Source organism: Procambarus clarkii, chromosome 73 (assembly GCF_040958095.1).
Source record: "Procambarus clarkii isolate CNS0578487 chromosome 73, FALCON_Pclarkii_2.0, whole genome shotgun sequence".
Taxonomy (NCBI): Eukaryota; Metazoa; Arthropoda; class Malacostraca; order Decapoda; family Cambaridae; genus Procambarus; species Procambarus clarkii.
In genome coordinates this window covers 9,550,005-9,563,196 of record NC_091222.1, presented here as the reverse complement: position 1 = coordinate 9,563,196, position 13,192 = coordinate 9,550,005, and the positions used below count along the sequence as shown (strand labels likewise).

The following is a 13,192-nucleotide window of genomic DNA, read 5'->3' as shown; positions in this document are numbered from 1 at the left end:
GATGCATCCCAACAACAAGCTGACTTACTCCTGAGTACCTACTTACTGCTAGGTGAACAGGTACATTAGGTTAATGGAAACGCGGCCATCCATTTATGTTCCGACTGGGATTCAAACCTGAACTACCTGGACCCCCTTTTCTCACATATTTCTCTTCACCTTTAGCCCTCCTGGAGTTTTGTTCCTATTATTCCTTTGGTTTCTCTACCTTCTCGCTTTTTGCCTTTGTATGGTATACTTGAACTTCTATGATATACGTCCACCTTCTCCCCTTTCACCTTACATTTTTACCTTATATATTGACTTTCTCCGGCACTCATTCTTTACACTGGATAATGGTCCAGGACGGACCAAAATCTCGTCACCTCCTTATAGAAAGGAGCGGCGGCACTATATTTCACAGGCGTGTTGCAAGTTCACATTTTCATTTATTTATCTGTCTTGTGTCATTTTTGTGTTGTTATTAAATGTTTGCATACTCTTTGACTCTGGTGTTTCCTGTCCCCCATTCTTTACTTGCCGATCACTTGCCTAATTCAGTGAGCTGAGTATACACAGCCAGGGACCAAAGAGCCAAAGCTCAACCCCTGCAAGCACAGCTAGGTGAGTACAACTAGGTGAGTATACATTTACTTTGTGCTGAAACATAACCACTGTGAGAGAAATGGCTTATTTTACCAGCCAGTCTTCCTAAGGTTTCCCAACGTCCAGAAACTGTAGTACTAAAGTCGCCTTTCCAAATACTACCAGAGGATCCAAAACCGAAAACGGAACAGTATGTCATTTTCGCATTTTCTAGTACGACCATTTTTGGCCGTAGGTAAAGTATACGTCAAAATGCGGCGTTCTATTAGAAGGGAAGGTTGATTTTACAGTGTAGGGAGAGTACATCACTGAGACTTCTTGAAGTATGTAGCCTACCCCAACAGGTATTTGGAGGCTGAAAGGGCGCTTCCCAAATTGGCGACCTTGTTTGTGGAGAACCTTTGTGACGGCTTGGCACGGGAGTTTATGTATGCCGAGAGCCCAGACTACATGTGATCAGGCAGCTTTCAGGGCAGCTGTGGGCGCGTGAAGCTCGCAATCTATGGTAAGAAGAAGCCACAGTAAAGATTCCTGGTCTTATGCCACTAATCACAAGGGAGCGAGACATGGTGAATGATCCCTATGTGCTTGAGTCTGGGATCTTTTGAGTGACAGTGGCTCCACTTAGGGGATACGCACATCAGTGTTTAATATTGGGTCACATTATTATGATTTGCTTTGGCCATCGATGCGCAGTTTAGACATACATATGTAAGAATTGATGTGGATATAAATAGAAGATACCTCGGGCCAATGGCCTTTCTGAAGCTCTTAAATTCCAATAATTTCATTTATATATTCTTTCAAGACTGAATCAATTTAACTTCTTTCAATGGGCTTCGTTTGAAATATTTATGTCGTACTTGTAGGATATCTGGAGCTTGACTCATGTATTTAATTATTTGATTATTGTATTTAAATAAATCGAAGGACCACCCACTTTTGAGAAAAGAGGGAAAACGAATAATAGTGATTATTAGATTGACACTAGAGAACTAATGTCTATGGATATTAATTAAAAGAATAATCACTTGAAAATAATGAATAGACTGTATTATTAATTAATTAAAGTAAAGTAATTGTGAGGATTAATAATGGAGATTCGATGAGGTTCTGGTTCTTTCATGGGAGTAGTGATACTGGTCACTATGACTTGTGGTTTCTGTTTGGGCCACTGACCACTAACAAGCCATGAAGGTCCATTAAACCACAACGAAGACTTGATTAGCTGTTTTAATGTTAAACCTCGAGATAAGTAATCTGCAGGATTGTCCTTAGTGGGGACATGTCTGAATTTATATCCAGCAGATAATTCATGAATTTCCCTAACGCGATTACTAGCGTAGGGAGTTTTGTTGTTATTTCTTACCCATTGTAAGACTGCCTCATTGTCTGACCACACTACGATTTCACCAAAGTGGATATTATTGAGTGTCTTGGTCAGGCAATGAGCCAATCTCACTCCCACCAGTAATGCAGTTAACTCCATTTGAGGTAAAGATCTCTTCTTGATTGGAACAACTCTTGCTTTAGATGTGAGTAAAATTGATTGTGCACTATTGACTAAGTAGGCTGCAGCGCCATACGCTTTGCCAGAGGCATCACAAAAAACGTGCAAATTTTTGGGTAAGTTTTGTCCTGAAGCATTACGAGAAAATTTCAAAACACCTAATTGATTGAAATCCGTTGAGTATCTGCCATTTATCTTGCAACTCAATTGGCAACGGATCATCCCATCCCATATGTTTCTGCCAGCATTCCTGCATTAGGAGTTTGCCCCTTATTAATATAGGACTAAGTAAGCCTAAAGGGTCAAACGGTTGACTGACATACGAGAGTAATTTTCTCATGGTAAGGATTGAATCATTGGTTTGTACTGACTTGACATTCATCTCGTCAGTACTTGTGTTCCATTTCATGCCCAGAACCTTAAATTGATAAGCACCTGATAACCCGGAAATTCTTTCTCAATTATCTGGTTTAATGATTTATTGTTTGAGGCCCATGATTGTAGTGGCATATTGGCTCCTAATAACTCATGGTTAGCCTCATGGTAAATTTCTACCTATTTGGATTTGTCATTTGTAGTTCCCTGGAAATTATCGACATACAAGTTGTCACTGATCTCTGTTTTATAAGGGCTATTTGACTTCCTCAAATGTGTATCTAATGTGGCTTGAAGTAGAAACGGGGAGGAAGTCGCTCCGAATAGCACAGAGGCAAACCGGTAGGTTATGACGTCACTATCAGGATCCAGTGGGTCCTTAATCCAGAGAAATTTGGTGTAATTACGATCCTCTTCTTGCAAGCCTACTCTAAGGAAAGCTTTACTGATATCAGCAGTATAAGCAAAAATACCAGTGCAGAATCGTAATAGTACATCATGTAGCCTTTGTGTTAGGCTAGGTCCTGGTTGGAGACATTCATTCAAGGACACGCTGTTTGGCCTCACTTTGGCACTACAGTTAAAGACAATACGTATTGGCGTTTCAATGAATCTTTCACTACAGCGTGGTGGGGTAAATAGTGACCTATTTTTCGGTCATCATTATCAACAACTTCAATAAATTTACTATTGAGTTGTTGTTGAATTAATTGATGATACATGTTCAATTTGTCTGGCTGTTTCTTCAGCCGTATTAATTGAGACTGTAATTGAGAGGCTGCCATGAAATAATTAACTGGAAGTTGTGGATGATTTAACTTCCATGGTAGTCTCATCCAGTATTGTTTGTCCTTATAGACAACTGTGTCCAGATATTGCTGGTAAGTAAACTTATCATCAGGGCTTGGTTGTTCAGGGACAATACCTTAAGTGTCTAAATCCCACAGACGATGTACAGGTGGATCAGACTCATTATCTTCAGATATTTCTCTTAAATGTAGGGGTGACTGTTCCAAGCCTAGTCACACCACTATTGTATTGTTAGATTGTTGGTTGGTTGACGCTGTTCTTTGTTGGAAAAGCACCGGTCCAGTAAGCAATTTGCCTCCAGCAGATGACAACAAAGTCATTCCATGTTGTCTGGTGCATCCCGTTATAAATTTATAATTATAGTCAGCGCCTATAAGTATACCAACATCAGTGAGGCAGTCAGAATATATTTTGTAATCTGCTAGCCTCATGCGGTTTCGTTTAAGATACCTCGCAGTGCGAGCTAGTCCTGTGACCTGCAGGTCTGAAGGAAGTTTATCTATTACTACCGCTTGTATTGGACTAGTGGAAGATCCAAGTCTCAATAACACCTTGACTACTTGGTATTCACGAGGTCCACTATTAGTCAGGAACCCAGAAATATTCAGTCTCACACTTTTGGCAGGTTTTAATTTTAACTGCTCGACTAATTGTTGTGTGATGAAGGTTTTCTGTGATCCTTCATCAAAGAGGCATCTAGTGTTAACTCTAGACTTCCTGTCAATTAGTTTGAGTTGAGCTGTAGGCAGAGTGGTATTATTGCCTGACTCAGTAGCAATTCCATTTATTTCTTGATGTAACTTGCAATATTGTGCTGTGATAGAATTCATAGAATTCTCCCCAGGTATCATAGATTGTGTAGAAGTTTTTCTACATAAGGCATAATGATGTACACCTTTGTTGCATCTACTGCACAACCGTAGCTGCACTACACATTTACTGGGATCATGAGAACCCATGCACTTGATGCTTCTGTGTAATTCTTGTAACCGTTTAATCCTGGTATTAAAGTTATGATAAACAGTGCATTTGTAGGTGACGTGTTCTTGATCACAGAACAGACACCTTCTCTCTCTGGCTGAGTTTGTCCTTTTAGTAGACATAACAGTTGTAACGTCAGAGAATAAATAAAAGAGATACAGAATAAATACCTACACTACCACTCCTTTTTCCAGTTTTTAGGTTTTTCCAGTCTTAGGTTTGAATTTATTGGACTTATTCAAAGTCGATTTGGGTTTAACTGAGTTGCCAATGTTAGGTGGTTTAGACTCAGGTTTAATCTTATCATGAGTCTTCAACCTGTTAACCGTTATTCTCAGTCCCTCGAATATTTGCTCGAGAGTGAGAAACTCGGTTTTATAGTGTGAGCAGATTTCTGCTAAGATATTTCGAGGTAATTTCCTCTGTAAAAGTAACTTGATTGACCATTCTGAGGCTGGTACATCAACTTTAGTACCTAAGGCCTTCACTAGAGACTCTACTTCAAGCCTGAAGCTTTGAAGTGAGTCTGGTCTGTTACTTGGTGCACTCAGATCTAGCAACTGGTAATAAAGGTTAGCTATACTCAACTCCTTGTTGCAATAGTTCAACTTTAGCAGTTTTATAGCTTCCTCATAAATACTCTCAGTGAGAGCTAGGTTATTTATGACCTTTTTAGCCTCCCCTTTGAGAAGACTAATCAAGTATGAGAATTTAGAAATTCTGTCAAGAGAAGATTTCTTATGTATATGAACTTCAAATGAAGTCCAAAATGTGTCCCAATTTTCTTCATCCAGCCCTGCAAATGTAGGTAAGTCTGAAGTAGGTAGACGAACCTCAGGTAATTGATTATTGGACTGAGACACAGCATTATTTGCATTAGATTTAGATTGTGTTACTATATTAGATAGTTTGTCGTTTATCTTGAGTCTAATCTTCATACGTGAAATATCTGCTAGAATTTCATACGTGAAATATCTGCTAGAATTTGATCTATTTCATCAGGATCAGTTTCAGTTGCATTCAGTAGGTCGAGATAAGACTGGCTTGTAGATCTAACTTGATCAAATTTTAGATCAGCCACTCTTACTGATGTTTCTAGTCGATAGCAATCAATGGGAGTTGCTTTAGACAAGGTATCAGACTTATTTATTAGTCTAGTTAAATGACCTTTAAGGCCAATATAGGTTCTCCTTAACTGTTTAGGAGTAGCCATGGTGGCTTTAAGTCCAAATTTCATAGGACTTGAATACATATTACTAATGAAGCTTGGGTACTTGCTTATTAGTTGACAAGTAATATTGAGTATAGCCTAAATTAATCTGGCTAAATTACACTCTACCTCACTCGAGGTTAAATGTACCTACCTAATAATACGTAGCTAATGATTTTGAGCAGTGCTTGAACTTCACCATTAACTTTCTTCCGGCTAGCTCATCTTTATCACCATTAGATGTAATGGTGATCATTCAGCAGCACTCAAAATGCATACACACAAATAATGAGTACACAAATAATTAATATGGATATACTCCAATCAGAGTTACTATAAAGTTGAATCCCACCCTCAATAGGGTCAGGACAAGAATGAATAATGAATGTACTACTAACTAGCTGAAGACTAGTTGTAAGAATTTCTACCTAAGAAACTACAAATTTATTTAGTCTGCATTTGTGCCAAATTCAGCACAATCACAGCCTAAATTCCTATCTAATACTGGTTTGGTTGGCATAGATTAATTTGTGGTGCAATAATGTGAATATATAGTTGTGCTGTGTTTTTGGGTTTTTTAGATTTTATAGTTTATCTAAATGTGCACTTGCACACACAGGTGAAAATACAATTATGTACAATTAATTTGGTTTGCCAGCCACAACCTTTTATGGTGGCTGATTGTGTTGATCAACTTGTCAACTACATGTGACCTAGACTCACCTGACAGTTGTACACCATCTCTTGCCAGGTTTTGCCTGTATGGTCTGGCTGTAAATTGAATGTAAGTGGCATCCAATCGTACTCTATTCCTCAGCTTAAAGTTTATATATTTGGCAGCTCTTTGGTAATATTCTGGACTCACTCCCCAACGACTATTATTGCTCAGTTGGCGAGGTTCCACCAATGTGAACACTACTGAACTGCTAACAAGTTTAAAGGAGGAAATTATTGTTTTAAGGTGATTAATTACCTCAGCTGGGTGTCGAGTAAGATGGATGTCATTACCACCTAAATAAATAATAGTTAGATGGTGAGGCCACTCTAACGCAGGTGTTAATGTGGAATTATTATAGAAGTTATGAGCTGTTGCTTCTGGTGACCTGAAGATTCTTACCTCAGTATGAGGTATAGGTCTGAGTGTTGTGGGCAATTGACTGTGTCCCACGAGTGCTACTTTATACATGAGGTATAAGCAGCAAATAAATTGGTGTGAATTAGGCTAACCTATGTGGTACACTGCCGGTAGCCACAATTAATAAAATGTGGTTAGTCTAGACTACTTCACACTATGATTAGTTATGACTAATTAGTAATGTTAATTGATATGTATCTGGTTCGAAGGACCATAATGTAGGATATCTGGGGCTTGACTCATGTATTTAATTATTGTATTTAAATAAATCGAAGGACCACCCACTTTTGAGAAAAGAGGGAAAACGAATAATAGTAATTATTAGATTGACACTAGAGAACCAGTGTCTATGGATATTAATTAAAAGAATAATCACTTGAAAATAATGAATAGACTGTATTATTAATTAATTAAAGTCAAAACCTCAAATATCAACATTGGGGGGGGGAGGTATTTCTAGAAGTTCATATATATCTAAAAACCAGTGTGGTTCGTCACTAGTTCATTGTTGAGTTAGTAACATAGTAAATCTAAACTAAGATAGATTCAAAGATATGATAACTCAAATTATGAATATTAAAGATTATGAATTATTGAGCAACAGTAAGAGCAAACATATTAATTACCAAATCATTATTTCTGGCAATAAATTATTCACTGTAAAGATCCTATATGAATTATATGGAAATCAATAATAATCTTAGATAAATTTGTACGAAATAAATGTCTTATCTGTAAGATGAATTCTGTAACGCCATTTCGTCATTCGTCCTCGTGGTCACAGGATCCCAATAAAGAAAGAACCCGAGGTGAATATCATGAATGAAGAGAAACAACTTGTCGACTCCTCGTATACATGCTGAAATCAGAGAAATTTAAGTAGCATTTGATTAGGCTACGAATTATTTCAAATATTCATGAAAACTGAGAAAATGTGGAAAATCAACTAACGTTGTGTATTAGGTATCCATGCGGTATAACAACAGACTACCCACAAATATACAATCTAGAATGATGCATCAAACAAGAATGGTATACTTAACATGAGTGTATCAAATACTAAGGTCTGCCAAACTCGCGTCAGCCAGTCCCAGGCGTCCACTGCTGCGTATGTGTAATTACGGGTCGTGGCTTCAATTGTTGATGCGTTATTAACTGACAGGGCACTATAGAACACGTGAATAGGTAATTGTTGACTATTAAACGGGTATCAACATAATTCTTGTCGATAAAAACTCCCCAGTCACTACCACGTGTCTCGCCATTCTTCTCACCAGGGATGCCTCGTGTACAATGGCGTCTCCGCCTGCCTTCCCTCAACCCGTCTCTCGCATTCACCACAGAAATTATTAATCACGGATAATTCTTTTCCACGTATTTATAGATGTAATTCGTTAATGAGAACTGGGTTGCAGTTATAGGGACTTAAATATTATCATATTCTCGTTTAATGGTGTTAAACGAGAAATGGAGAAGATTTTTATTCTCTCCATAGCATTCGTACGTAACAGATAAAACTGCTATTTGATAATAATTTCAGTTAATAACTCTCGGTTTCAGATTATCGGGAGTCATATTATCCGTAGGTAATTATTATGTGGAATACTGATAATTTTAGAGAACCACATTCAATTTTCTAACACGTTGGTAATAAACGTGTCTAACTAGACATTATCTGACAATTTTGCTACTCGATTTCATGAGAATTCTAGCACTAATACGCAGATGAAATGGTTAATTTTTGTTTACACTACCGTTAGTGAAATTAATAACTACTGTAGTTAGTATATAATGATGATGATGTATTATAATACAATAGTAGTTTATTAATGTAGAAAATTTCCAACAGTACTATCACTTATTTAGGTGGACTATGAACCTTTTCATTTAATTCCTATATTTATATTTGTTTTACCAGGATGTTCCTGCGTTGCCCTAAGCATAGGGTACGGGGCCTCGTAGCCTGGTGGATAGCGCGCAGGACTCGTAATTCTGCGGCGCGGGTTCGATTCCCGCACGAGGCAGAAACAAATGGGCCAAGTTTCTTTCACCCTATGCCCCTGTTACCTAGCAGTAAATAGGTACCTGGGAGTTAGTCAGCTGTCACGGGCTGCTTCCTGGGGGTGGAGGCCTGGTCGAGGACCGGGCCGCGGGGACACTAAAGCCCCGAAATCATCTCATGATCTCAAGATAGGGGCACGCAAGGTACTCACCTAGATGTGTTTGCAGGGGGTTGAGCTCTGGCTCTTTGGTCCCGCCTCTCAACAGATTCCTGAGCCTACTGGGCTGTCATATCTACATTTGAAACTGTGTAGGGAGTCAGCCTCTACCACATCACTTCCTAGTGCATTCCATTTACTAACTACTCTGATACTGAAAAAGTTGTTTCTAATGTCTCTGTGGCTCATTTGGGTACTCAGCTTCCACCTGTGACCCCTTGTGCGTGTGCCACCCGTGTTAAATAATCCATCCCTGTCCACCCTGTCAATTCTCCTGAGAATTTTGTATGTGGTGATCATGTCTCCCCTAGCTCTTCTGTCTTCCAGCGACGTGAGGTGCAGTTCACGTAGTCTGTCCTCATATCTCATGCCTCTTTGTTTTGAGACTAACCTAGTGGCATACCTCAGAACTTTTTCCAGCTTCGTCTTGTGCTTGACTAGGTACGGACTCCATGCTAGGGCTGCATACTCCAGGATTGGCCTTACATATGTGGTATACAAGGTTCTGAAGGATTCCTTACACAGGTTTCTGAAAGCAGTTCTGATGTAAGCCAGCCTCGCATAGGCCACTGATGTTATTCTTTTGATGTGGGCTTCAGGAGACAGGTTTGGCGTGATATCAACTCCCAGATCTTTCTCTCTGTCCGTTTCGTGAAGGACTTCATCTCCCATTCGGTATCCAGTGACTGGCCTCCTAGATCCTCCTAGTTTCATTACCTTACATTTACTTGGGTTGAACTTTAGGTAGTACACTGTCAAAGTTGACAGCATCCTTTACCAAGTACGACGACCACAACTGCCTTCAACAACCCAGCTGCTAGCATGTCCTAATGATATATACAAAGTAAGAATGACTTCCTCACTTCGAACCTTGAAAGATCTCTCCATGAAACCTTACATTCAATTATATATATTTGCAGCCCATGTTTATGCTTACTTGACCTCAGTTGATGAGAGCCTGTCACCCCCAGGTCTCTTCTGTCTGTCTTGGTCATCACGACTGTCTTGGTCATCACGACTGTCTTGGTCATCACGACTGTCTTGGTCATCACGACTGTCTTGGTCATCACGACTGTCTTGGTCATCATCACTGTCTTGGTCATCATGACTGTCTTGGTCATCACGACTTTCTTGGTCATCATGACTGTCTTGGTCATCATGACTGTCTTGGTCATCATGACTGTCTTGGTCATCATCACTGTCTTGGTCATCATGACTGTCTTGGTCATCATGACTGTCTTGGTCATCATGACTGTCTTGGCCATCACGACTTTCTTGGTCATCATGACTGTCTTGATCATCACAGCTGTCTTGGTCATCATGACTGTCTTGGTCATCATGACTGTCTTGGTCATCATGACTGTCTTGGTCATCACGACTGTCTTGGTCATCACGACTGTCTTGGTCATCATGACTGTCTTGGTCATCACGACTGTCTTGGTCATCACGACTGTCTTGGTCATCACGACTGTCTTGGTCATCACGACAGTCTTGGTCATCACGACTGTCTTGGTCATCACGACTGTCTTGGTCATCATGACTGTCTTGATCATCATGACTGTCTTGATCATCATGACTGTCTTGATCATCACAGCTGTCTTGGTCATCACGACTGTCTTGGTCATCACGACTGTCTTGATCATCACAGCTGTCTTGGTCATCACGACTGTCTTGGTCATCACGACTGTCTTGGTCATCACGACTGTCTTGGTCATCACGATTGTATTGGTCATCATCACTGTCTTGGTCATCATGACTGTCTTGGTCATCACGACTGTCTTGGTCATCACGACTGTCTTGGTCATCACGACTGTCTTGGTCATCATCACTGTCTTGGTCATCATCACTGTCTTGGTCATCACGACTGTCTTGATCATCACAGCTGTCCTGGTCATCACGACTGTCTTGGTCATCACGACTGTCTTGGTCATCACGACTGTCTTGGTCATCACGACTGTCTTGGCCATCACGACTGTCTTGGTCATCATGACTGTCTTGATCATCACAGCTGTCTTGGTCATCATGACTGTCTTGGTCATCAAGACTGTCTTGGTCATCACGACTGTTTTGGTCTTCCAGTAGCTTTGTAGTATTTTTTCTCATTTTGCATTACCATATAAATATTTCCATTGCAAATCTTTCCATTGCAAATGGAATTTTGTACATCAAAGAGCATAAGCTATTATCGATGTATTTCACATGAATCAGGAACAAATCTGATCCCTAAACTGACCCTTTTGTCACAAAAAATGTCATGCCTGTACATTTAGAACTACAGGCTATTTGCTTCCATATAACCAATTTTCCACCCGACCTAGTACATATTTTTATCAAGCAATTTTATTATTGTAAGTGTCTTCAATTTCATTGTAAAATTGTCTTCATCTGGCTTGAGTTAACCATAATAAAAATAATTGTCAAACTCAAACGATTACAACGAAAGTTATGATGGTAACTCAAAATGTCGTACACCATAGTCTCTATTCGTAATAAAAGTGCGTTTGCCAATTTTAGTTGTCCTCATCATTGGCCGATAGTTACAAGATGTCTTGTTTCCTTTTTCAGGTATTGGAGTGGCATTTGTATCCACTCATGTGGATCTGTTCCTGTCTCAATCAAGTGACAATGGCAAAAATGTTCACCATTGTAACGATTTGATTTTTATCTTTAATAGTCTTTCTTGCATGCATTTTTCAGGATTAGTTTTTGCTTGTAAAGTTTCAGTAAGGGTAACACAATAGCTTTTACTTTTGTCTTAATATTAGTGCTGAGAGTACATCCATCTCAGAAATTGTAAGAATTCAAAGATATTTGTGTGTGTTGCTTAGGAATAGTGATTGAAAAGGGATGTTATTTGAATTTCCCACATGAAAATAACAAAACCTTATTTATACTGATGAAATCTTTACTTCTTCATAGTTATGTGGAAGATAAGGTATTAGTAAGATTGTATTAGAAAATATTGAATGGATCTAAATTATACAAACCCCTGATAATGTACAAATTACATGAATGTGTAATCTGTATTAAAGCAGATTCCGTAGTGTTCCTATTGAACATTTCCTTCAAGCTTTCTAAATAGCTCACCACAATCTTGTCTCCCATTGTTAGAAACTATTTCATCTTCTCATTTGACCAATTCTATTCAATTAGTTTACAAATTGAATAATGTTCCAGTCATTTCAGATGTCAAGTTAATCAGTTTTGAAGATTGTTCTTTGTTTACTAAGGCTCCGAGAGATGATATTTTTGATTACCTTGCTCATGAATTAATGAACCATGTATTACCTATGCCTGCTGATATTACTGTCAATCTTATTAAGCTGTGTACAAAAGAATGTAAATTAACTTTTAATAATGAGTATTATTTACAGACTAGGAATGGCAATGGGAAATCCTTTATCTCCATGACTTTCAAACTTGTACATGGAACTTTTCGAAAAGAAATTTGTTTAAAAAATTACCCCTGGAATCATCCCATGGTTTAGATAAGATGATGATATATTGTGTATATGGCCTACAAATGTAAATTCAGACGAATTTGTAGCTAAACATAATGATCAAATCACCTCTATTAAATTTACTATGGAGACTGATATAGAAAAATGTAAGCCAATTTTAGATTCACTTATAGGGCAGATTTTTCACTCAAGATTAGTGTCTAAAGAAAGTTTACAAATAATTTATCTTGTGTTCATTATTTCTCAGGGCATAGATACAATGTGAAACAATAATTTTTTTCCTCAATGTATCTAAGAGCTCTTCGAGTTGAGTTATTAGTCCAGAATTCTTAGATGAAGAGTTTAAGAATATTGATTCTATTGGTCTCAAGCTTTGTTATTCACTGGGTTTTTTGCAAGTTTTCCATAGCAAAGTCCGTCGTACATAATATAATAATATATGCAGTGAGAAAATTCGGCTAAAGAATGTATTATGTTTATCATATTTTTCTGGATACGAAAATATTGTCAGGCCTTGAAAGTTTTTTAGATACATGTTTTGTATAATTACTAAAATGCTGTTGGAAAATTATAAGTTAGAAACAGTCTTCATAGTGATAATTGTGTTATATACAAAATACCTTGTAAAGACTAATAGGTTCTAAGCTGGGCAAACATCCAAAGATTTGAAATTTAGAATTTTGCAACATAAATATTTATTTTATTTATTGATTTATATATATACAAGAAGGTACATTGGGTTTGTGAGAATACATTGGATAGTACAGTATTTACATTCTTGTAAAGCCACTAGTACGCACAGCGTTTCGGGCAGGTCCTTAATCTAGCAGATAATTTTAAGTAGGTAATTTCAATCAGAATTGATAAATGATAAAGATACATTACAAGAGAAAAATGAGATGAGAG

The 13,192-nt window shown here is 38.2% G+C and overlaps 1 protein-coding gene across 1 annotated transcript; it reads right to left on the bottom strand.

The window, feature by feature from the left end:
• Positions 1–9,758: 9,758 nt before the first annotated feature.
• Positions 9,759–10,928, bottom strand: LOC138356564 (protein starmaker-like). Its single transcript, XM_069312763.1, has one exon. The coding sequence runs from the start codon at positions 10,926–10,928 to the stop codon at positions 9,759–9,761; it is 1,170 nt and encodes a 389-aa protein (XP_069168864.1).
• Positions 10,929–13,192: the final 2,264 nt, after the last annotated feature.

Bases quoted from the DNA above. Each gene is read 5' to 3' on its own strand.
- LOC138356564 (XM_069312763.1), bottom strand. From the start codon at position 10,928: ATGAGAAAAAATACTACAAAGCTACTGGAAGACCAAAACAGTCGTGAT.